At 37.9% G+C, this 23,665-nt stretch overlaps 1 protein-coding gene across 1 annotated transcript in view; it reads left to right on the forward strand.

Annotated features, from left to right (window-relative positions):
- The window catches only part of CIR1 (corepressor interacting with RBPJ, CIR1), a 41,904-nt gene that overhangs the window by 12,485 nt on the left and 5,754 nt on the right, over positions 1-23,665 (forward strand). Inside the window, 2 exon segments of the mRNA XM_019970665.2 lie at positions 547-595; positions 1,413-1,530. Coding sequence (XP_019826224.2) covers positions 547-595; positions 1,413-1,530 — 167 coding nt within the window.

The raw sequence follows: 23,665 nt of genomic DNA on the forward strand, positions 1-23,665 counted from the left end.
GACCACAGCCCACCAGGCCCCTCTGTCCATGGTGTTCTCCATGCAAGAACACTGGAGTGGGTTGCCATTTCCTTCTCCAAAAGGAACTATAGAAAGAAAGAAAGAAAGTGAAGTTGCTCAGTCGTGTCCGACTCTTTGCAACCCCGTAGACTGTAGCCTATCAGGCTCCTCCATCCATGGAATTTTCCAGGCAAGAGTACTAGAGTGGGGTTCCATGGCCTTCTCCAGTTTTATCTGATATCCCATCCTATGTTGCTTTTTATTCACCAGAGAAAGCAATTAATGTGAAAAGTTATTTTTAATGATTTGTCTTATGTAGCTAATTTGCTTGATCATAGTCTTTAGCTTTATTTTTGTCATTTTTTTAAAATCACAGATTATCAGACTGGATACTTGATAATAAAGTGGTGTTTGGAAATACTAAATAGATTTTATGGTTCTGTTTATTTACTAAAGTTGTATGTTTCATAATTTACTTAGAACTGTAAGACTATTTTTAACTATTATTTTTCTTAATATTGTTTGTACATTTTCTCTCCGTAATAGATATGCCAAAGATGACATGAACATCAGAGATCAGCCCTTTGGTATTCAGGCAAGTGACACATTTATTCTGTAAGAATAATTTTTTCAAAATAAATACTTCTTTATATTATTGTCCAAAGGTATTTAAGCTGAAAAGGGTTTCTATGGTTTCTGAAAAGCTCTATGGTTTCTGTTTGTATCAGATAGTAGAAGGACTCGGAGAGAAAACGTTAAATGTAGCAAAGATACAAATCCAAATATCAAATCATGATAAAAGATAGGAGTCAAAATTTTATAGTGAGGGCTATAATGAAAATGGTCTCTGCAGTTTTCAAGGAATTTGGAGAATTAGCTCATGGTCAAAAAATAAAACTGTTTGAATACTGCCGTACTTACTCATTTACATATTGTTTGTGGGTGCTTTCCTGCTGTATTGGCAGAGTTGAGTGGTTGCAACAGAGACCTTTGGCCCATACAGCCTAAAATATTTATTGTCTGGCTTTTTACAGGAAAAGTTTGCTAGCCCTTGGTTTAGGAAATTGAAACCTCAAAGATTAACTGTTTTTTAAATTAGAGAATTCCAGATTGAGACAGGACATCATTCTTTTTTGGTGTTTTACCATTTCTTTTTGGATTACATTGTTTTATTGCCACAGGTAACACTCAAAAAGAAATTGGATTCAGCTGAACTTTTAGACACAATTTATAGTAAAAGATTTTAGTGTTTGAATTACTTTTACCAAATATATGTGTGGAGTCTCTTTCCTTGGAGATCTTTTAAAAACAAGACTAATTTCACTTAAACTCTACAAGGAGTAAGGAGTTGAACAGTAGTTAGGTTCTTAGTATTTTAATAACCAAAATAATTAATGTTTACTATTTCTCAGGTTCGAAATGTAAGATGCATTAAATGTCACAAATGGGGTCATGTCAACACAGATCGAGAATGTCCTTTGTTTGGTCTTTCTGGAATTAATGCAAGTTCAGTTCCCACTGATGGCTCAGGTAGGCACTGGACATCATTTGTTTGTTGTAGAATTTATATAGAGGACAAACAAAGCTAAAGTAACTTTTTTTTTAAGTCTCTCTCGGTATTGGTTTGATTTGGTTTGGTTTTGTTTTCTGGGGTTAGGTCACATTCCCAAAATGGTCAATGGAAAACTCTGATTATATGTTTTGAATATGAAATTCTGTGTATTAGGATTTAATTTTTCTAGCCAAGGGCCCTATGAAATTGATATTAAAAGTAACATATATTAAACATCATTTATCAGGTTGGTAACCCAAAAATAGAAGGAAGAAATGGTTGTTTCTCATGTTTATGTCCTCCTGAGTTTTAGGACTAAGCTGAACTAGACGCCACAATTGCAATTTTTGTTTCAGAGAGAAAATTGAGTTTTAAAAGATGTTAAATAATGTTAAAATTAATTTTTACTTGAAAGTTATTTACCTTCCTTCCTGTTATTGTCTATTTAAGAAAAATTGGTTGAATTTGGTTTAAATCATTTGAGTTCTTCTTGTAAGAAGATATTAAAACTGAGAAGTTTTAACTTAAATTTCTCAGTGCCTTGTTAGTATGTTGTTCAAACAGCCACACTAATCCAACAATAATTCTTAATGAATCATAATAGCAATAACCTGCTTAACCCTGTAACCTTAAGTCATTTCACTTTTTATGAGTTTCAATTCTTCATTTTAAAATAAAGGATGATAGTATAACTCAAGAGATTTTCCACATTTTTTAAACAGCTGTAGAATCTTTAAAAAAATTTTTTTAATCCTACATGTAATCCAAAGTAAGCCTTTTGATTAGGGTGAAAGAGAAGAGTGAAAAAGTGGGCTTAAAATTCAGTAGTAAAAAAACTAAGATCAAGGCATCTGGTCTCATCACTTCATGGCAAATAGAAGGGGACAAGGTGAAAGCAGTGAGAGATTTCCTCTTCTTGGGCTCTAAAATCACTGTGGGTGGTCACTGCAGCCATGAAATTGAGACACTTACTTCTTGGCAGGAAAGCTATGACAAATCTAGACAGTGTTTTAAAAAGCAGAAACATCACTTTGCCAACAAAGGTCCATATAAGTCAAGACTATGGTCTTTCCAGTAGTGTACAGATGTGAGAGCTGGACAGTAAAGAAGGCAGAGTGCTGAAAAATTGATGCCTTCCATCTGTGGTGCTGGAGAAGACTCTTGAGAGTCTCTTGGAAAGCAAGGAGACCAAACCAGTCAATCTTAAAGGAAATCAACTCTGGATACTCTTTGGAAGGACTGATGCTGAAGCTCCAATACTTTGGCCACCTGATGTGGACAGTTGACTCATTGGAAAAGATCCTGATGCTGGGAACAATTGAAGGCAGAAGGAGAAGAGGGCAGCAGAGGATGAGATATGTTGGATGGTGTCATTCAATGGACATGTACTTGGGCAAACTCTGGGAGATGGTGAGGGACAGGAAAGCCTGGTGTGCTACAGTCCATGGGAATCACAGAATCAGACATGACCTGGCAACTAAACAACAACAGTCCCAGATGTAGAAAATATAAAGGCCCAGCTGCTCTACTGACGCAGATGCTCTAGGCATGAAGCGCCATCCTCTCAGCTAATCTCGGCCTCTGATGCACCTCTTTGGACTCGCTGAAGCTTCCACTGCCACCTCTGAGCTCAAGGTTCACCCTCAGTCAGCAGATGACCTTCAGGCTCTCTTCTATAGCTAGAGATGAGGCTTGCTTCCAGCAGGCCAGATGCAGGCTGTTGGACTCAAGATGCTAGTTCTCGTATTAGGAGTTTAGGAATTTGATCCATTGTCAAGTTTGACACTGTTTCATTAGTGGTGTTACGAGTGTCAGGATGGGTAGAGGAAGTACACACAAATTATTATACATTAATTTTGAAAAATCCTTATGTCTCTTTAAAACATTTTTAAAAACCACATCTTAAGGACCTCCCTGGGTCCAGTAGTTAAGAATCTGCCTGTCTGTGCAGGGGACATAGGTTCTATCCCTGGTCCATGGGGCAGTAAGCCATGTGCCACAGCTACTGAAGCCCATGCACCCTAGAGCCTGTGCTCTGCATCAGGAAGCCCAGCACTGCAACTGGAGAGTAGCTCCCGCTCCCACAACTGCAGAAAAGAGCCTGAGTACATCACCAACAACCCAGCACAGTCAGAAAAACACACATTTTAAGTAGAGGGGAAATTGCTCAGTGGTGGGAGAATATGGATACGGACTCCTTGGTGGGACAGTCTCTGACAAAAGAACCTTCTGCTGATGCCACAGTGCAGGTGCTTTTAAACCCCTCATACTAGCTCCCTCTCCCCTGCCCTCACCCAACTGGGGAAAGAAGGGAGAAAAGTCGCCAAAGAAATCAAGCCCAAAGCAAAGTGGAGTAGGATGAAGAACCCATTAGCACAGATATCTCTGAGCTCTACTTTTGGTAGTCACAGGGATCTGTTGCTATGTTTGAAAGGCATATTTTGTTTCCTGGAAGGGGTTAAGGGGTTACATCTTTCTCATCTCTGCCTTCGCTCCATCCTTACGGTGCCCTTCCAGCTGAATGACTTGGTGTTGGCTGTGGGGGGGCAGTGTCAGTGCTGTCTTTGTTCTTCAGCCTTGTCTTACTCTGACCTGCTTGGAGAGCATGAGTAGGATGGACCCTGGGATACTAGGGGACTAGGATGTAGGCTGTAGACCAGGATAGCCCTTTATTTGGTATTTGATGCACCTACTTTCTCTTGAATCTACTTAGAAAGTCTACTAACAACAACCAGAAGAACTTACAGTAAAGATTTAAAAGTGTGACACAGCCAGTGTTAGAGCAAGTATGATAAAATGAACATTTTAATCCACTATTGATAAAGTGGAGATAAATTAATAAATTTGAAGAGTCATTTGATGTATCAAAAACCTATCAAAAACTTTAAGAACATACATATCATTTTACTGGAAATTCAACATCCAGGAATTTATAGTAAGAAAGTGATAAGGTAGATGCCCAAAGGTTTATAGTAGTGAAAGATTAGAAATAACCCTAAATAAACCTAATCAGTAAAGGGTTGGTAAAATAAACTCACCCATTTATTCAGCAATTAAATGTGGAGTAGTTACTCTGTGTCAGGCATTTTTCTAGGTTCTCGGAATATAGCCCCAAGACAGAAATTCTTTCATTCTGTTGGGAATGACAGAAAATAAACTAATAAGGAAGCACTACGCATTTATAACTTCTGTGATGACAATTACATTGGATACTGTGGTAAGAATTAATTGGGGAATAACTAGGTGAGGTGGTCAGGAAGGGCCCCCTCTGAGGAAGTGATATTAGGCTGAGACCTAGAGGACAGGACAGTGCAACCATGTATTTGATGTCTCAGGCAAAAGGAACAACCTTCTGCACAGAAGGAACTATAAATTCAGATTGAAGGTGTGGAGGTACAAAGATGCCTGATTTGGAACCCCTGCTCTCTACTTAGTAGCCATGACTTCAAGCAAGCTGTCAACTCCTCTGTGCCTCAGTTTGCGGAGTCTGTAAAATAGATATTATACTAGTACCTACTTCATAAGGTTGTTATGAGAACTAAATGAGTTAATACATGTGTAGTGCTTAGAATAGTACCTAGCACATAGTAAGCACTTTATTAGTATATTTTTTAAAAATTAATTATGGGACTTCCCTGGTGGTTCAGTGACTCCATGCTTCCACTAAGACTGCTTGCTTCCACTGCAGGGGGCATGGGTTTGATCCCTGATCAGAGATCCAACATGATGCACAGCATGGCCAAAAAAAAATATTAAAAATAAATTAATTATGGAGTTAATTGGAATACCAGTGTAGCCAAAATGGAATACCATATAGCCATTAGATAAGATATATGAACTGAGCTGTTGTTCTGTGTTGACACATGAGGATGTACCAGGATATATCAAGTAAAAAAAAGAAGAAACAGTATTTCAAATTTCTTAAATCCTGTCTTACTTTTCTAAGAATACCTCAAAGCACTGAACTCTATGAAAGATTATGGTAAAAATAGATCAGTAACTTTCACTATCTATGATACCACATAAGATGAAAGTTACTGATCTATTTCTGATGTACTGTCAGAGTTGAAAACCATCAGCTTCAACTGTAAGAACAACTGAAGGTTTGGGAAATAGGTCCTTGTTTGTTTAAATTATGTTTTACTAATAATACACAGTCATGAAATTGTCCCACGGGAATAGTCTTGGATATGTCCCAAGGTTTTGTTGTAAAGCATTGTGTAAGAGAACCTAAATATCTAATAAAAGAATGTTAAGTGAATAATTATGGGATATTGTCACAAGGGAATACTATACTATGCAACCATTAAAAATGATAGGAAGATTTGTTAATGAATAGATATTGTTTATAACATTTGGCCAAATAAAGCATATTATAAAACAAGGTAGCTACACGGATTCCATTCATTTTTCTCTTTACATCTTTAAGTAGACATATAGAGAGATGCTTTTAGAAAAATAAAAATGCCTGGAAGGAGATAGACTAAAATATTGACAATGGTTATACATTTATAATTTTAAATGAATATTAGAGGAATTAAAACTTATACATAGAAATAAATTATTTAAAATGGTATTGTTCACTTAATACCTTTTAAAGTTTGACCTGAATTTAGCAGTACCACTTAACTAACATTAATAGAAACTCCTAAAGGGTCTCTCAAAAACAAAATAAAAAATACTCTGCTGTATCAAATAGGAAAGCAAATAATGATGTTATATTCTGAATTTGAATGTGATGAAAAACAAACTGGCCAATTTCCTAATCCACTTGCTGATTCAAGCTAAAAAATCTTTTCATTTAAAAAAAACACCTATTGAATAATGTCTCACCAGTGAATAGAGATTATTTTTGCAATAAGGCAATTTCAGTGGATGTGGTTATCATGGGATAATCACACCCCTGGGGTACAGTCTTGTGCCTGTAATCTCCCAGGAGTGTAATTATTTCATGATAACTGCACCCCCTGGTGTTACATTATTTCTATTATGAAATTCTTAGTTTAGTATATAAAGTAACTTACTTTGATCACTGGAAACTGCAAGGTGCTGTTAGAACATTCCAGCTGTGAGGTTTACAGAGACCAGCTATAAGATTTACTTCTCCTTTACAAAGTTAAATTAGGCAATCAAAATGCTTCTCATGGCTAAGCTGGTTTAGAATATCTTTTCTACTGATAAGATCATCTTAACTTTGTAAGTTTTTGTACACTCCAGATACATCAAAATTATATATAAAACTTATAAGCTTCAATGGTGACTGAATATTTGTAAAATATTTTTATAGTACAACATAACTAAATGCCTGGCTCACTGGCCTTTTGTTTATACTCTGTAGCCCTTATTCCTATCCTTGCCTCTTACCTTCTGTTACTTACTCATATTTTTAATGTAAATTGAAACTAGCATTTTTTTTTAATACACATTGGTGCTTTTCAACAAAGCAAGTGGGGTTTTTTTTTTTTTTTTTTTTTTCTGTTTTATTTTTTGGCTTTAATAGAGTGAATGGTCACATATATCTGTATGTCTCTTACTTAATCTTTTTGTTTGTTTTGTTTCAGTCTTGTTTGTGTTTTTTCTTAATAGACTTTAGTTTTTAGAGCAGTTTTAGGGTCATAGCAAAATTGAGAGAAAAGCAGTTCCCATATGCCACCTGCCCCCACAGATACATAACCTCTCCCATTATCAGCATCCCCCACCTGCCCCCACAGATACATAACCTCTCCTATTATCAACATCCCCCAGCAGAGTGGGCATTTGCTGTAGCTGATGAACCTACACTGACACATCATCATTATCCAAAGTCCATAGTTTACCATATGTCTCACTCTTGCTATTGTGCCTTCCATGGGTTTGGACAAATGTATGATGGCATGTATCTACCAGTATCAATTCAGTTCAGTTCAGTTCAGTCGACTGCTCAGTCATGTCTGACTCTGCGACCCCATGAATTGCAGCACTCCAGGCCTCCCTGTCCATCACCATCTCCCGGAGTTCACTCAGACTCACATCCATCGAGTCAGTGATGCCATCCAGCCATCTCATCCTCTGTTGTCCCCTTCTCCTCCTGCCCCCAATCCCTTCCAGCATCAGTCTTTTCCAATGAGTCAACTCTTCACCTGAGGTGGCCAAAGTACTGGAATTTCAGCTTTGGCATCATTCCTTCCAAAGAACACCCAGGACTGATCTCCTTTAGAATGGACTGGTTGGATCTCCTTGCAGTCCAAGGGACTCTCGAGTCTTCTCCCAACACCACAGTTCAAAAGCATCAATTCTTCGGCACTCAGCCTTCTTCACAGTCCAACTCTCCCATCCATACATGACTACTGGAAAAACCATAGCCTTGACTAGACGGACCTTTGTTGCAAAGTAATGTCTCTGCTTTTCAATATACTATCTAGATTGGTCATAACTTTTCTTGCAAGGAGTAAGCATCTACCAGTATAGTCTCATAAAAAGTAGTTTCACTGTCCTAAAAAGTCATTTGTGCTCTGAGCATTCGTCCCTCCCTCCTCTCTAATCCCTGACAACCACTGATCCTTTTACTCTCTCCATAATTTCACCTTTTTCTGAAGGTCATATTGTTGGAAGCATACTGTATGTAGCCTTTAAGATGGGCTTCTTTCACTTGCGTATGTTAAGGCGCTTCAATTGTGTCCGACTCTTTGCGACACTGAACTGTAGTCCCCCAGGCTTCTCTATCCATGGGATTTTCCTTCCAGGCAAGAATACTGGAGTGGGTTGCTATTTCCTTCTCCAGGGGATCTTCCCAACCCAGGGATCAAACCCAGGTCTCTTATGTCTCCTACATTGGCAAGTGGATTCTTTACAACTAGCACCACCTGGGAAGCCCTTCTTTAACTTAGTAATATGCATTTAAGGTTCCTCCATGTCTTTTCATGGCGTATTAGCTCATTTCTTTATAGTGCTGAGTAACAGCCCATTGTCTGGATGTACCACAGTTTATTGATCCATTCACCTGCTGAAGCACATCTTGGTTCCTCCCATGTTTTGACAGTTTCAAATAAAGCTGCTCTATTAACATCTACATGCAGGTTTTTATTTGGTTATAGTTTTCAGCTTGCTTAAGTAAACATGAAGGAACATAATTGCTGGATCATGTGGTAAGAATATATTTAGTTTTATAAGAAGCTCCCAAACTGTCTTCTAAAGTAGGGCACCATTTTGCATTCCCACCAACAATGAATGAAAGCTCCTGTTGCACCACGTCCTCATCAGCATTTGGCATTGTCAGTGTTAGGGATTTTGGTCGTTCTGGTTGGTGTCGAGTGGTACCTTGTTGTTTTAGTTTGCACTTCCCTGGTGACGTATTATTCAGCACATCTTTTTATATGCTTATTTGCCATCTGTGTATCTTCTTGGTGAGGTATCTGTTAAGGCCTTTGGTCCGTTTTTTAAAACTGGGTTATTTTCTTATTGTTGACTTTTAAGAATTCTTTATATAACGGGTATCAATCCTTTATCAGATGTGTCTTCTGCAAATATTTTCTCCAGGTTTGTGGCTTATCTTTTCATTTCTTTAAAAAATGTTTTTTAACAGCTTTATTGAGTTATAACTTGCACACCCTACAGTTCACCCATTTGAAGTACACAGTTCAATGGCTTTGAATTTGTATATTCACAGAGTTGTCCGTCCATTATGATGGTTAATTTTAAAACATTATCATTTCCTCAAAATGAAACCCCACATTCCTCAGTTCCTATCCCCAGTCTTCCCCAGTCCTAGGCAACCATTAGTCTACTTTCTGCTTTTTTTTTTTTTTTTAATTTCCTGTTCTGGAAATTTCATATAAATGGAATCACACAATACGTAGAAAAGAAAAATTTCACACTTTAACACAAAATTGCCTTGCTTCTGCCTACCCTAGTCACATAGCTTCCGGTGTCCTCTCTGCACAGAGTCTTCGGGTGTCATCTTCCTTACGTGTTGATGTGCACCAGTACGCACAGAGCACTGTTAACCAGGGAAGCTCATCCATGCCGTCTAGAGTTTTTATTCAGGTTTAATTACATAGGCATGGTTCACTGAATCAATGGCCATGTGGTTGAACTCAATCTCTTGTCCTTCTTCCTTCCCCTGGAGATCAGGCTGACATATTGCTCAAAGCTCCAACCCTCTAATCACATGGTTGGCCTTTCTCCTGTGGCCGGCCCCATCCTGACTCACCTCCTTGGCATAAGCATTCTAGGGGCTCACCATGACACTCTATCACTCAGGAAATCCCCGATATTTAGAGGCTCCCTTCCACAAACTGGGGACAGAGGCTCCCAAGTTCTTTATTATATGGCAGTTGTATTTTCATTTAGTTCAAAATACTAAGTTTCTCTTGAGATTTATTCTGTGTGTTATTTATAAGTGTGTTTATTTAATCTCCAAATATTTTGCAATTTTCTGGTGCTCATTTTATATTGGTTTCTAGTTTAATTCCATTTTGGTCTCAGAGCACTCTTTGTATGATTTCCGTTCTTTTATAAATGGTAAGGTGTATGTTCTCAAGGCAAGAATACTGAAGTGGTTTGCCATTCCCTTCTCCAGTGGACCACGGTCTGTCAGACCTCTCCACCATGACCCGACTGTCTTGGGTAGCCCCACAGGGCATGGCTTAGTTTCATTGAGTTAGACCAGGCTGTGGTCTGTGTGGTTAGATTGACTAGTTTTCTGTGATTATGGTTTCAGTGTGCCTGCCCTCTGATGCCCTCTCACAACACTTACCGCCTTACTTGGGTTTCTCTTACCTTGGATGTTGGGTATCTCTTCACGGCTGCTCCAGCAAAGCGCAGCCGCTGCTCCTTACCTTGAACGAGGAGTGTCTCCTCACTGGCCACCCCACCTAACCTTGAACATGGAGTAGCTCCTCTCGGCCCTCCTGTGCCCACGCAGCCACTGCTCCTTGGATGTGGGGTTGCTCCTCTCAGCCGCCGCCCCTGACCTCGGGGTTCTTGCCTTGAGAACCCCATGAACAGTATGAAAAGGCAAAATGAAGGATACTGAAAGAGGAATTCCCCAGGTCAGTAGGTGCCCAATATGCTACTGGAGATCAGTGGAGAAATAACTCCAGAAAGAATAAAGGGATAGAGCCAAAGCAAAAACAATACCCAGTTGTGTATGTGACTGGTGATAGAAGCAAGGTCCAATGCTGTAAAGAGCAATATTGCATAGGAACCTGGAATGTCAGGTCCATGAATCAAGGCAAACTGGAAGTGGTCAAACAGGAGATGGCAAGAGTGAACGTCGACATTCTAGGAATCAGCGAACTAAAATGGACTGGAATGGGTGAATTTAACTCAGATGACCATTATATCTACTACTGTGGGCAGGAATCCCTTAGAAGAAATGGAGTAGCCATCATAGTCAACAAAAGAGTCTGAAATGCAGTACTTGGATGCAATCTCAAAAATAACAGAATGATCTCTGTTCATTTCCAAGGCAAACCATTCAATATCACAGTAATCCAAATCTATGCCCCAACCAGTAACGCTGAAGAAGCTGAAGTTGAACGGTTCAGTGAAGACCTACAAGACCTTTTAGAACTAACACCCAAAAAAGATGTCCTTTTCATTATAGAGAACTGGAATGCAAAGTAGAAAGTCAAGAAACACCTGGAGTAACAGGCAAATTTGGCCTTGGAGTACAAAATGAAGCAGGGCAAAGGCTAATAGAGTTTTGCCAAGAGAATGCACTGGTCATAGCAAACACCCTCTTCCAACAACACAAGAGAACACTCTACACATGGACATCACCAGATGGTCAACACCGAAATCAGATTGATTATATTCTTTGCAGCCAAAGATGGAGAAGCTCTATACAGTCAACAAAAACAAGACCAGAAGCTGACTGTGGCTCAGATCATGAACTCCTTATTGCCAAATTCAGATTTAAATTGAAGAAAGTGGGGAAAACCACTAGACCATTCAGGTATGACCTAAATCAAATCCCTTATGATTATACAGTGGAAGTGAGAAATAGATTTAAGGGACTAGATCTGATAGAGTGCCTGATGAACTATGGACCGAGGTTCATGACACTGTACAGGAGACAGGGATCAAGACCATCCCCATGGAAAAGAAATGCAAAAAGCAAAATGGCTGTCTGGGGAGGCCTTACAAATAGCTGTGAAAAGAAGAGAAGCAAAAAGCAAAGAAGAAAAGAAAAGATATAAGCATCTGAATGCAGAGTTCCAAGGAATAGCAAGAAGAGATAAGAAAACCTTCTTCAGCGATCAATGCAAAGAAATAGAGGAAAGCAACAGAATGGGAAAGACTAGAGATCTCTTCAAGAAAATTAGAGATACCAAGGGAACATTTCATGCAAAGATGGGCTTGATAAAGGACAGAAATGGTATGAACCTAATAGAAGCAGAAAATATTAAGAAGAGGCGGCAAGAATACACAGAAGAACTGTACAAAAAATATCTTCACGACCAAGATAATCACGATGGTGTGATCACTGACCTAGAGCCAGACATCCTGGAATGTGAAGTCAAGTGGGCCTTAGGAACAAAGCTAGTGGAGGTAATGGAATTCCAGTTGAGCTATTTCAAATCCTGAAAGATGATGCTGTCGAAGTGTTGCACTCAATATGCCAGCAAACTTGGAAAACTCAGCAGTGGCCACAGGACTGGAAAAGGTCAGTTTTCATTCCAATCCCAAAGAAAGGCAATGCCAAAGAATGCTTAAACTACCGCACAGTTGCACTCATCTCACACGCTAGTAAAGTAATGCTCAAAATTCTCCAAGCCAGGCTTCAGCAGTATGTGAACCGTGAACCTCCAGATGTTCAAGCTGGTTTTAGAAAAGGCAGAGGAACCAGAGATCAAATTGCCAACATCCGCTGGATATCGAAAAAGCAAAGAGTTCCAGAAAAAGATCTATTTCTTCTTTATTGACTATGCCAAAGCCTTTGACTGTGTGGATCACAATAAACTGTGGAAAATTCTGAAAGAGATGGGAATACCAGACCACCTGACCTGCCTCTTGAGAAATCTGTATGCAGGTCAGGAAGCAACAGTTAGAACTGGACATGGAACAACAGACTGGTTCCAAATAGGAAAAGGAGTACGTCAAGGCTGTATATTGTCACCCTGCTTATTTAACTTATATGCAGAGTACATCATGAGAAACGCTGGGCTGGAAGAAGCACAAGCTGGAATCAAGATTGCAGGGAGAAATATCAATAACCTCAGATATGCAGATGACACCACCCTTATGGCAGAAAGTGAAGAGGAACTCAAAAGCCTCTTGATGAAAGTGAAAGTGGAGAGTGAAAAAGTTGGCTTAAAGCTCAACATTCAGAAAACGAAGATCATGGCATCTGGTCTCATCACTTCATGGGAAATAGATGGGGAAACAGTGGAAACAGTGTCAGACTTTATTTTTGGGCTCCAAAATCACTGCAGATGGTGATTGGAGCCATGAAATTAAAAGACGCTTACTCCTTGGAAGGAAAGTTATGACCAACCTAGACAGCATATTCAAAAGCAGAGACATTACTTTGCCAACAAAGGTCTGTCTAGTCAAGTCTATGGTTTTTCCAATAGTCATGTATGGATGTGAGAGTTGGACTATAAAGAAAGCTGAGCGTGGAAGAATTGATGCTTTTGAACTGTGGTGTTGGAGAAGACTCTTGAGAGTCCATTGGACTGCAAGGAGATCCAACCAGTCCGTTCTAAAGGAGATCAGTCCTGGGTGTTCTTTGGAAGGAATGATGCTTTAGAAGGAATGATGGCCAGTACTTCGGCCACCTCATGCGAAGAGTTGACTCATTGGAAAAGACTCTGATGCTGGGAGGGATTGAGGGCAGGAGGAGAAGGGGATGACAGAGGATGAGATGGCTGGATGGCATCACTGACTCGATGGACTTGAGACTGAGTGAACTCCGGGAGTTGGTGATGGACAGGGAGGCCTGGTGTGCTGCAATTGATGGGGTCGCAAAGAGTCAGATACAACTGAGCAACTGAACTGAACTGAACTGAAGGTGTATCTTATGGCTCAGAATGTAGTCTTGGTGACTTTTCCATATAAGCTTGAGAAGAATGTATATTCTGCTTTGATTGGATGAAGTGCTCAATAAATAACAACTAGATCCAATTGATGGGAATGGTGCTGTTCAACTACGTCCTGCTGATTTTTTGCCTGGTAAATCTGTCAGTTTCTGATAGAGGAGTCCTGAAGTTCACTCCAACTATGATAGGGGATTTATCTATTTCTGAAAACATTTATATCAGTTTTGGCCTCACGTATTTTAATACTGTCTTACTAGGTGCATACACATTTGGGATTGTTATGTGTTAATGTGCCCTATTTTCATTATGTAATTGTCTCTGTTTATCTTTCATAAAGGATTGGTCTGAAAGTATATTCCTTGGTCTGAAATATGCTTTATCTGAAAATAAAGTGATACTCCAGCTTTATTTTATTAGTGTTAGCATGGTATATCTTTCTCTATATCTTTACTTTTAATCTTTTTTTTTCCCTCAGTGTCTTTAAACTGGGTTTCTTTTTTTTTTTTTAAGACTGAAAATTTTTATTGAAAAGTCACATAATCAAGGCAGTCAAAACTAAAAGTTAAAAGGTATCATAAACATTACAGAAACAAAAATGAAAACAATCTATATAGTTTTTGTATCTACCTAAGAGTTTTAATTCTGATCTTTTGTTGAAATCAGTGTGAGATTTCATGCAAATAATTGTCTAGCAATTAATAAATCAATTTTAATAAAACCAAGAGATCAAAAGATACCTTTGGCAAGTATTAAATCATACTGCTGATGTAATGCTTTATTACTTTATTTTATTTATTATTTATTTTAATCTTAAGTGGAACAATAAGCAATTAAGGATAAAATCCAATTTTAAAAGATGCTTTAAATTCTGTAAAACATTCCACATGTGCACTAAATTTGGTCAAGTGGTCTCACAGAAGGACTGACGGATGATGGAGTCAAGAGCCATGACTCCCTCACTGGAAGGGGCCAAGTGCCTGGAGGGGGAACCAACAGGAGGCGTGGATAGGTCTGCAGATGAAGGAAGGGAAGAAAGGGTGGAGGATTTTTTTCTCACAGCTTCCTTGTGATGTAGGAGTTGAGATTATTGACCAAGAAAGAGGGATTGCAAAGAGGTGGGGGTTAGCAATTTAAGAGCAATACAATCTGATGGAGGGTTGAGAGCCAACTAGGGAAACAGCATAGTAAACTGAGGCAGGACTAGACCCCACTTTTTAAGACACCCTAAACTGGGTTTCTTGTAGGCAACATATAGTTGGATGTTTTTTAAATCTATTATGGATACAATTGGATTAAGATCTGCTGCTGCTGCTGCTGCTAAGTCGCGTCAGTTGTGTCCGACTCTGTGCGACCCCATAGACAGCAGCCCACCTGGCTCCTGTCCCTGGGATTCTCCAGGTAAGAACACTGGAGTGGGTTGCCATTTCCTTCTCCAATGCATGAAAGTGAAAAGTGAAAGTGAAGTCACTCAGTCATGTCCGACTCTTCACAACCCCATGGACTGCAGCCCACCAGGCTCCTCCGTCCATGGGATTTTCCAGGCAAGAGGACTGGAGTGGGTTGCCATTGCCTTCTCCGGATTAAGATCTACCATATTTATAATTGTTTTCTATTTGTTGCCCTTGTTCTTTGTTTTTGTCTTCCATTCTTTGCTTTCTCTGGTTTTAATTGAGTATTTTATGTGATTCCATTTTCTGTCCTCTCGTAGCATATCATTTATGCTTACTTTTTTAGTTGCCATCCTAGAATTTCCAGTATACATTTAGAACTAACCTAAGTCCACTTACAAATAACTCTATACCACTTCACACATAGTACCAGTGTCTTATAACAGAGTAAACCAATTGGGTTTACCAGTTCCTTCCTCCTATCTCTTGCAACATTGCTGCATACATTTCATTTATCCATAGTTATTAATATAACGCATCCAATGTATTATTGCAGTTATCATTTTGAATAAGGTGTTATCTGTTAGATCAGTTAAGAATAAGAAGAATAAAATATTTATCTTGTATTTCTTCTTTTGAAGGATAATTTACTGGGTACTGGATAATTTCTATACTAGTGGGTTTTTCCTTTCAACCTTTAAATAGTTCAGCCTACTCTCCTTACTTGAATGGTTTCCTAAGAGAAGTCTCATAGGATTCTTATCCTTGTTCCTCTCTTAAGTTTTTTTCCCCCTCTGATATCTTTCATCTTTCTCTGCATCTTTTATTTCCTGCAGTTTGAATATCATATACCTGGGTATGGATTGTTTTGTATTTTGTACTGCTTGGTGTTCTCTGAACTTCCTGGATTTGTGTTTTGGAATCTATCATTAGTGTTGAAAAATCTCGGCCATTATTATTGCAGGTTTTTTTTCCCATTCTTTTATCTCTTTCTGGTATTCCTATTGTACATATGTTACACCTTTTGTAATTGTCCTACAGTTTTTGGATATTCTGACTCCCTCACGTGAGGCCCATGTTTTAAAAAATTTTCTGTTCAGTTTGAGAAGCTTCTGTTGACCTATCTTAAAAGCTTCTTGATTCTTTCCTCAGTTACACCTAGTCTGCTGATGAGCTCATCAAAGGCATTCTTTACTTCTGTTAGTGTTTTTTTTCCCTATCATTTCCATTAGATTATTTCTCAGAGTTTCCATCTCTCTGCTCACATTACCCATCTGTTTTGCATGTTGTCCACTTTTGCTGTTAGAGCCCTTAGCATATGAATCTTGTTATTTTAGATTCCCAATCTGATAATTCCAGAATCTTCATTATAGCTGAGTTTGATTCTGATGCTTGCTTTGTCTCTCCAGACTATGGTTTTTGCCTCCTAGCAAACTTATAATTTTTGGTTGAACGCCAGACATACTGTATCAGGTAGACAGAACCAAGGTAAATAGGCCTTTAGAGTGAGGTTTTATGTTTGTCTGGCTAGCAGTTAGATTCTTCTTACTCTTTGTTGTAGCTGTAAATTTTAAAGGATAAGTTTCCTCTGGTGTCCTTTTGTCTCCTCTTTTATCTTTGGGTTTTCCTACAGATTCTGTTAATAGAGGCTGAGCCTGGCTTCAGTTGTAATCTGATATTTTACAGGAACCCTGCTGATGCAGTGGTAAGATATGAGGGAAGGAAGGGGAAACATTCTGTCATATAATTCTGTGACTAAGTTTCACTCTTTTAGTAAGCCTCTGCCCCTGGGCTGTAACCTTCACAAGTGTTTCTCAGCTTTTTTCCCTTCACTTCATACAGCTGCTTTCTTCCCTCACGTAGGTTATTGTGGTTGTTGCTTGGTCAGTAAGTCGTGTTCAACTCTTTGCAACCCCGTGGATGGTAGCCCACTAGGCTCCTCTGTCCATGGGTTTTCCAGGCAAGAATACTGGAGTGGGTTGCCATTTGCTTCTCCAGGGAATCTTCCCAATCCAAGACTCTAACCCTCATCTCCTGCATTGGTAGGTGGATTCTTTACCACTGAGCCATAGCTTCCTTTGAGGTTAAGTACTTGTTCAAGGCAACAAAATGCTCTGGGCATATTTCAATATAGTTACTTCTCCCTTCCCACTATTGGAAGGGAAGTACAAGGGGATTGTTCTTTGCTGTTGACAGTGAGAACTTGATGGGGTTTCTGGAAGTAGAACTCACAAAAGTGTCAGGGCCCCTTTAAGGTTGGGCCCCAGGAATTTTCATCTCTTCAGCTAGTCCTTGCCCAGTCTCTGGCAGTACTTGGTTATCGTCTAGGTATATCTACCAGTTGTTGGCTGTTGGTTTCTGATCCAGATAAATTGATCTCTGTATTGCTTTTAAGTCTGAGTTGCCATATATTTAAAGTTATTTTGCCATTTTTTTAAACTTAGCTGTAATTTAAGACTATATGATACCATGGTAAGTTTCACATTTCTAATAAAAGTAAATTTTAAGTTCAGAATGGTGCCACTGGATATTCTTGACATATACAAAATTTCTTTCTCTGTATTAATGCCTAAATAAGAGTTCCCGCCATATCTCTAACAGCCAAAATGATGTTTGATACTTAATGTTTCAAGTGTCTCTATCCATTCTTGTTTATGCCAAAGCTTTTAGTGTGTTTAAACAATATGAAAATTAATAAGTAGCTTAAATTGAGGTATTATTTTATACTTGTTGCAAACATTTGTTTGCATGTCAGTACTCTTTTCCTTGCCTTATTTCCCCTAAGATTTGATTGAGTTTTTCTTGAAGAAAGTTACACTAAGCTGTAGCACTGATAGCAGTTGTCTGCAACAGAGCTCCCACATGCTGCTCCTCCATCTTTCCATCAGTCTTTCATGTGGGAGGAAGTTTTGTTGCTTGAGAACATGTTTGGGAAATTTAACAAAATAATTGTCTGATCATAAGCTTGTACTAGAAAGACACCTAGGAGCATGCTGGAGTGATTTTCTTTAAAAAGATGATAAACTCAGTTGACTGTCTGGCCTATCCCACTGTATCTGTTACTGAGTTCTTCTGTGTAATGCTTTGAAGAAGTTGAATCCTCCCAGCGTAGCCACTGAGACAGCATTACATCTGATGGCAGAACTTTTTCTTAAATCCTTCAACATAATTCTACTGCAGAAAAAGTATTACCAGAATCTCTTTAAAGGTAAGTTCCTCAAGTAGGCAGATACTGAAACTAATAAATAAAGGATTGACCTCAAAATAAAGAAGGAAGGTTAGACACCATTTCTTCTCTTCTTTAATATGTAGTTGTGTGGTTTTTTTGTTATTGAGTTGTGTGAGCTCTTTGTATATTTTGAAAATTAAGCCCTTGTTGGTCATTATTCAGCCATAAAAAAAGAATAAAATAATGCTCTTTGCAGCATATGGATGGACATAGAGATTATACTAAGGGAAGTAAGCAGACAGGGAGACAAATATTATATGATATCATTTGTATGTGAAATCTAAAAAAATAGTATGAACTTATTTACAAAACAGAAATAGACTCACAGACATAGGAAACAAAACTATATGGTTACCAAAGGGTAACCAGTAAAACTTGTCAGTTCCTAGTATTTAAAAGGTCAGATGGATGCACTTGACCAGTGAGTAATTTTGAACTGTCCATAAGCACTGGTATAATTCAGTGATTAAATTTGTTGTTAGAGTGGCTGTGCCTTAAAATTCCATTGATATTAACAAATTAATTGCAATCCTGTTCTCTCAGTAAATGGTTTGGCTCTGTGTTAAAAGGCATGTATGAGGCTAGTGGAGGCTACACCTCCCATAATCTCAAAGGGGTGTTAATGATTCTCAGATCGCAGTCATAACTCTCTTACATGACTCTTCCTGTTAATATCATTCCATCTACTCAAGGTCTGCCAACGTCAAGTAAAGGAAATTAGTGATTACCCGGGAAAAGGAGAATGAATGATATGTAGTCTACCTGATCTAGGTAGTCTACCTACCTAGAAATAATTCTACCCAAACATGAATCTTAATCACGTTCCACTTATTTAAAATGCCTATGTTTTACCTTTTCCTAAACCTTATATTAAGAGTTTGAAAGTCAAACTCACTTTCTAATTCTTTCCTAGAAAGTATTGCTTTTCTGAAATAGGTCCTGTATCTCATTTATCATTATATTCCCAATGCTTTGCACAATGTACATGCTTAGTAAATAATAGTTAGTGACTGATCGTTAGGCTTTAAGTATACTAAACATTATCTTATTTATCATCTTATTCTCTGAATGTATAACACAAATTTACAATTTATATATTTCCTATTCTTTTATATGAACTAGCTTTCCCAAAAAGATTGAAAACAAAAACCAAGTTCTCTATTCTTTATTTCTCAAGTACCTAGTGAGATAAAATAATAAGCCCTCAGTAATACTTAATATTGATTTATAAAATCACTTTCTATGTAAAATTATAATTCCTTATGCAGGGGTCTCTCCATAGTTTTAGAGAGACCTAGTTTAGAAATGTAGTGAAAGTCTATAGTAACTTAGTCATTCAGTAATTACTGTTGAATGCTGTTGTTCGTGGTTGTTAGTCACTAAGTCGTGTCCGACTATTTGCAACCCCATGGACTGTAGCCCGCCAGGCTCCTCTGTCCATGGGATTTCACAGGCAAGAATACTGGAGTGGGTTGCTGTTTTCTTCTCCAGGGGATTTTCCCCACCCAGGGATCAAACTGGTGTCTCCTGTATTGGCAGGCAGTTTCTTTACTGCTGAGCCAGCAGGAAAGCTCCACTGTTGACTGACTGGATATATTTTTAAGTAAAATTCGCTGGTCTTAAATTTAGTTTGAATTTGACAAATGTATGCATCCATGTAATGAATTTCTCCAACAAGATTTAGAGCATGGAGCGTTGTCGTCACCTAGTAAATACCCTTCAGTCCCCTTTCCAGTCGGCCTCTTCCACCTACAGCTACCCACTCTAATTTCTAATCCCATGTTACTTTTACCTGTTCATGATCTTCATATAGATGGAATCATCCAGTATGTGTTCTGTGTCTGGCTTCTTTGACTCAACATAATGTTTTTGAAGTTCATGGATGCATTTCTTTTCAAGAGTGTTCATACTCTCATAACTTCTTTAAAACTTAGTGCTGACCTCTAATACTTCATATTCATCACAAGTGATTTTTCTTTGTTCTCTAGAACTGTGAATTCACTTTATTATCTTTATCACTTTATTATAATATTTAGTGATAGATGTATCATCACTGAAATATCTGCATGTAAATTAAGTTGAAAATGTAAAGATATAATCAAATGAAACTCAAATATCTTTAACATTATTGATTCTGTAAGGCAAAGTTGTTTTTAATACAGGGTTTTTCACTAGCATACAGTAGGAGCAGTTTCACCTTTCCTTGCTTTTGTGTATTTTCCAGACACACAGACAAAAATGAAATGTTTAATTTTTCCTTTGTATTGTATGTCTTAATAGAGATCAGATTAGCTTTCTTCAGGATGAACTTGGATAAGGGCAGTAAAAAACCCTATTGTTTCCAACCTCCACTAAGATGAACTGGCAATGTGTCAGGAAAATTCCCAGTATGGAGCAGTTTTATTACAATTCAGTACAATTGGTTCTTGCATAACCTTTAGAAAATCATACATAAAACATTCTCATCTATATAAATAAAAATCACCCACACACTTTATTAATAGCTTTGTTCACTTTTTCCCTGGGACGTGTGCTGCACGCTCCTACTGTGCCCCTTTACAGTCTTTTTTTAAGATAACTTCCTATAAGCTTTCTTTAAAGCAAAAAGGTTAGATAATATTAGGAATCAAATACAAGTATAATATAATTTCGATAATTCTCCCTCTTGATCACGTACATAACTAGTGTTTCTAAGTGTCCTTTTTAGTGACAGGGAGTGTGGATTTTTCACAATATATAGTCAATTTAACTTCAAGAAAGAAAGAAGTAAATGTCGTACTTTACATGGAAATAAGAATCATAATTTATTTGTGATGTGTTTGGGGGTTTATTTTCAAACATATACATTTTTAAGGTTTATGTCATGTTAGTATGACCACAGTAAATAACATGGTGAAACCAAGAACATACCAAGTTGAAGTCTCAGCCTTTTTTCCTTAGTCTAGTTCATTAGCAAAAATGTGTTTGTTTTCAGGTGTCATCTTCCTGAATCCAAACTTTAGAAAACCTTCCATTATTCCCCTAAAGTATGTGTTATAAAATACTCAGATAATTTAATAATAAGCCTTTAGATCTAACTGCTAATTTACAGGAAATACAAGGGTCAAAAGAACATATTAAATGACATCACTGCCCAGAATGGGGGAAATTCTGCAGGAAAAATGACCCAGTTTCCTGAACAAATGAAGAGCAATAAAGAGGGCATATGGAGGAAAAATGGCTACTTTTTTTAGATTAAAAGAGATTTAAGATGGGTCATTTATACCTCAAAAAGAGAGAAGGAGAGGGAGAAAATACACTATCAAAAAAGAAACAAAAATACTTTGGAGGTAGTAAATAGAACAAGAATGGTAAAATATTGATAATTGTTGAAGCTGTGTGATGAATATATAGAGCTCTTTACATTATTCTCTCTAAGTTTGAGATTTTTTCATTATATAAAGTTAAAATACACACACAGAACAAGAAGGAAAAAAATTGATCACCCTTGTCATTGCAAACAAAATTATATTCACTCTAGGAATAGCATTTTAGTCCCAGCAAACAGTTTGTGTTGTTCACTGCGCCAGTAAACAGTAGCATCCTATAAATTAAATTAGTGTATTTGGGGGAAGGAGGGCAAAGTATTTCTAACACAGCTATTCTTAACCTAGAACTCAGAACTCAGTGTCCTCTCTTCTCCCACTGGATGCCGTAAAATAGTAGAAGGTAATGCTTTGTTTGAGAGGAGTGATGAATTTTGAAAGGCAGATACCTCTGTCTTAGGAAAAGCAGATGGACCTGGGTTAACAGTGAAACACAGGAAGTGTCTCTGCCTTTAGCATTAGTCTCCCTCCTGTGCGGTGTGTGGCATTCACCTGGACTGCTGTCCTCTGTGAAGTCAGCGACAGGGCCTTTCTCACAGCCAGCGGTTTTGATTCCTATATTATTCTCTGATAAAATACCTATTTTACTACAGAAGATTTTTTACCTTCTGTTGCTTTTACTTAGTTCTATAAAAATGAATGCTCTTAATGAACAAATTAAACCCTTCACAAACATGATTTTAGTACAATGTAATTTGCCTTCGGAGAATTTTTTTCTGTGACATTGACTTCATGGTATTTTTCTAGTAGAATAAAGTCTGGGTCTAATCAGGACATAGAACTGCAAACTATAGTCACAATCAGTATTTTGATATTTACCCACATATCATAGCAAAGCAAGTTTGCAAAATCAATGAATGCTGAAAACAGTTTCTTCCGTGAACCTGCTTTTCTAATTTGGAATACTGGTTTTCAGGCTATGGAGGCTTAACCCAACCTGGCTGAAGTGATCTAGAAAGGACCTTACAAACCTACATTTTAAAACAAACGCCCTTTTTTCTTGGAGAAGGAAATGACAACCCGCTCCAGTATTCTTGCCTAAAGAATCTTGTGGACAGAGGAGCCTGGTGGGCTGCTGTCTATGGGGTCACACAGAGTCGGACACGACTGAAGCGACTTAGCGTGCACCCATGTATTGGAGAAGGAAATGGCAACCCGCTCCACAGTTCTTGCCTGGAGAATCCCAGGGACAGAGGAGTCTGGTGGGCTGCCGTCTATGGGGTCACACAGAGTCAGACACGACTGAAGCGACTTAGCAGCAGCAGCAGAAGCCCTTTTTTCTGAGTTCTCTAGAATCATTCTGCCATGGCAAATTTAAGAGCAAACCAAACATTCCTCAAGCCCAGCTACATGTGTAATTTAAATTATTAAGGTATCCAAAAAAAGTAATCATTTTGCATTTGAACATATTTGCAAAATCTGTCTTTTAAACATATCTGTATAATCTATTATATTAAATTTTGAGCTCTCAGCTGGAGTCATGGCTGTCAGTTTAACTCTACCTAGCCACTATCACAATAACATGAAAGTATAAAGATATCTTGCTAAATATATCTTAGTTAAACTTGATATGTCACATCTTTTAAACCTAGAACTTGTGTTGATAGAAGGAGGAAGTTTAAGTACCAAATGAAGTGAATAAGTCTGGATTTTGAAAAATGTTACTATCAAGAGCATTTTTTGTTAAAAAAAAAAAAATATATATATATATATATATATAATAATCCTAAATGGTTATAGCTACTGACAAAAAAATAGTTATTTTATTTATTGAGTACTGTTTGTTAGATTCTTCACTAATCACTGTATTTAGAGTCTTACAGTGTAGAAGTATGCGCTGAGCATATGTACTATAAAATCTCAGTTAAGATTTTGGAGAAATATAAGTGATGGAAGAGTAATGTTTGTTTCATAGTCTGTATAATCTCTGTCAGCCTGGGGAAAAAGAGATCATTTTCTTGAAGTGGTTGGAAGTACTGTAATGAAAAAATTTTAAGCATGTTTTCTAATATATTTTATTAAAATTACCCATCTTTTGATGAAATCAGTATCCTCTCATCATAATGGCCAAAGCTCTTTAGCCCTTCACTGGAGTGCTTTTTATCCTA

Source organism: Bos indicus, chromosome 2, assembly GCF_029378745.1.
Source record: "Bos indicus isolate NIAB-ARS_2022 breed Sahiwal x Tharparkar chromosome 2, NIAB-ARS_B.indTharparkar_mat_pri_1.0, whole genome shotgun sequence".
NCBI classification, from domain to species: domain Eukaryota; kingdom Metazoa; phylum Chordata; class Mammalia; order Artiodactyla; family Bovidae; genus Bos; species Bos indicus.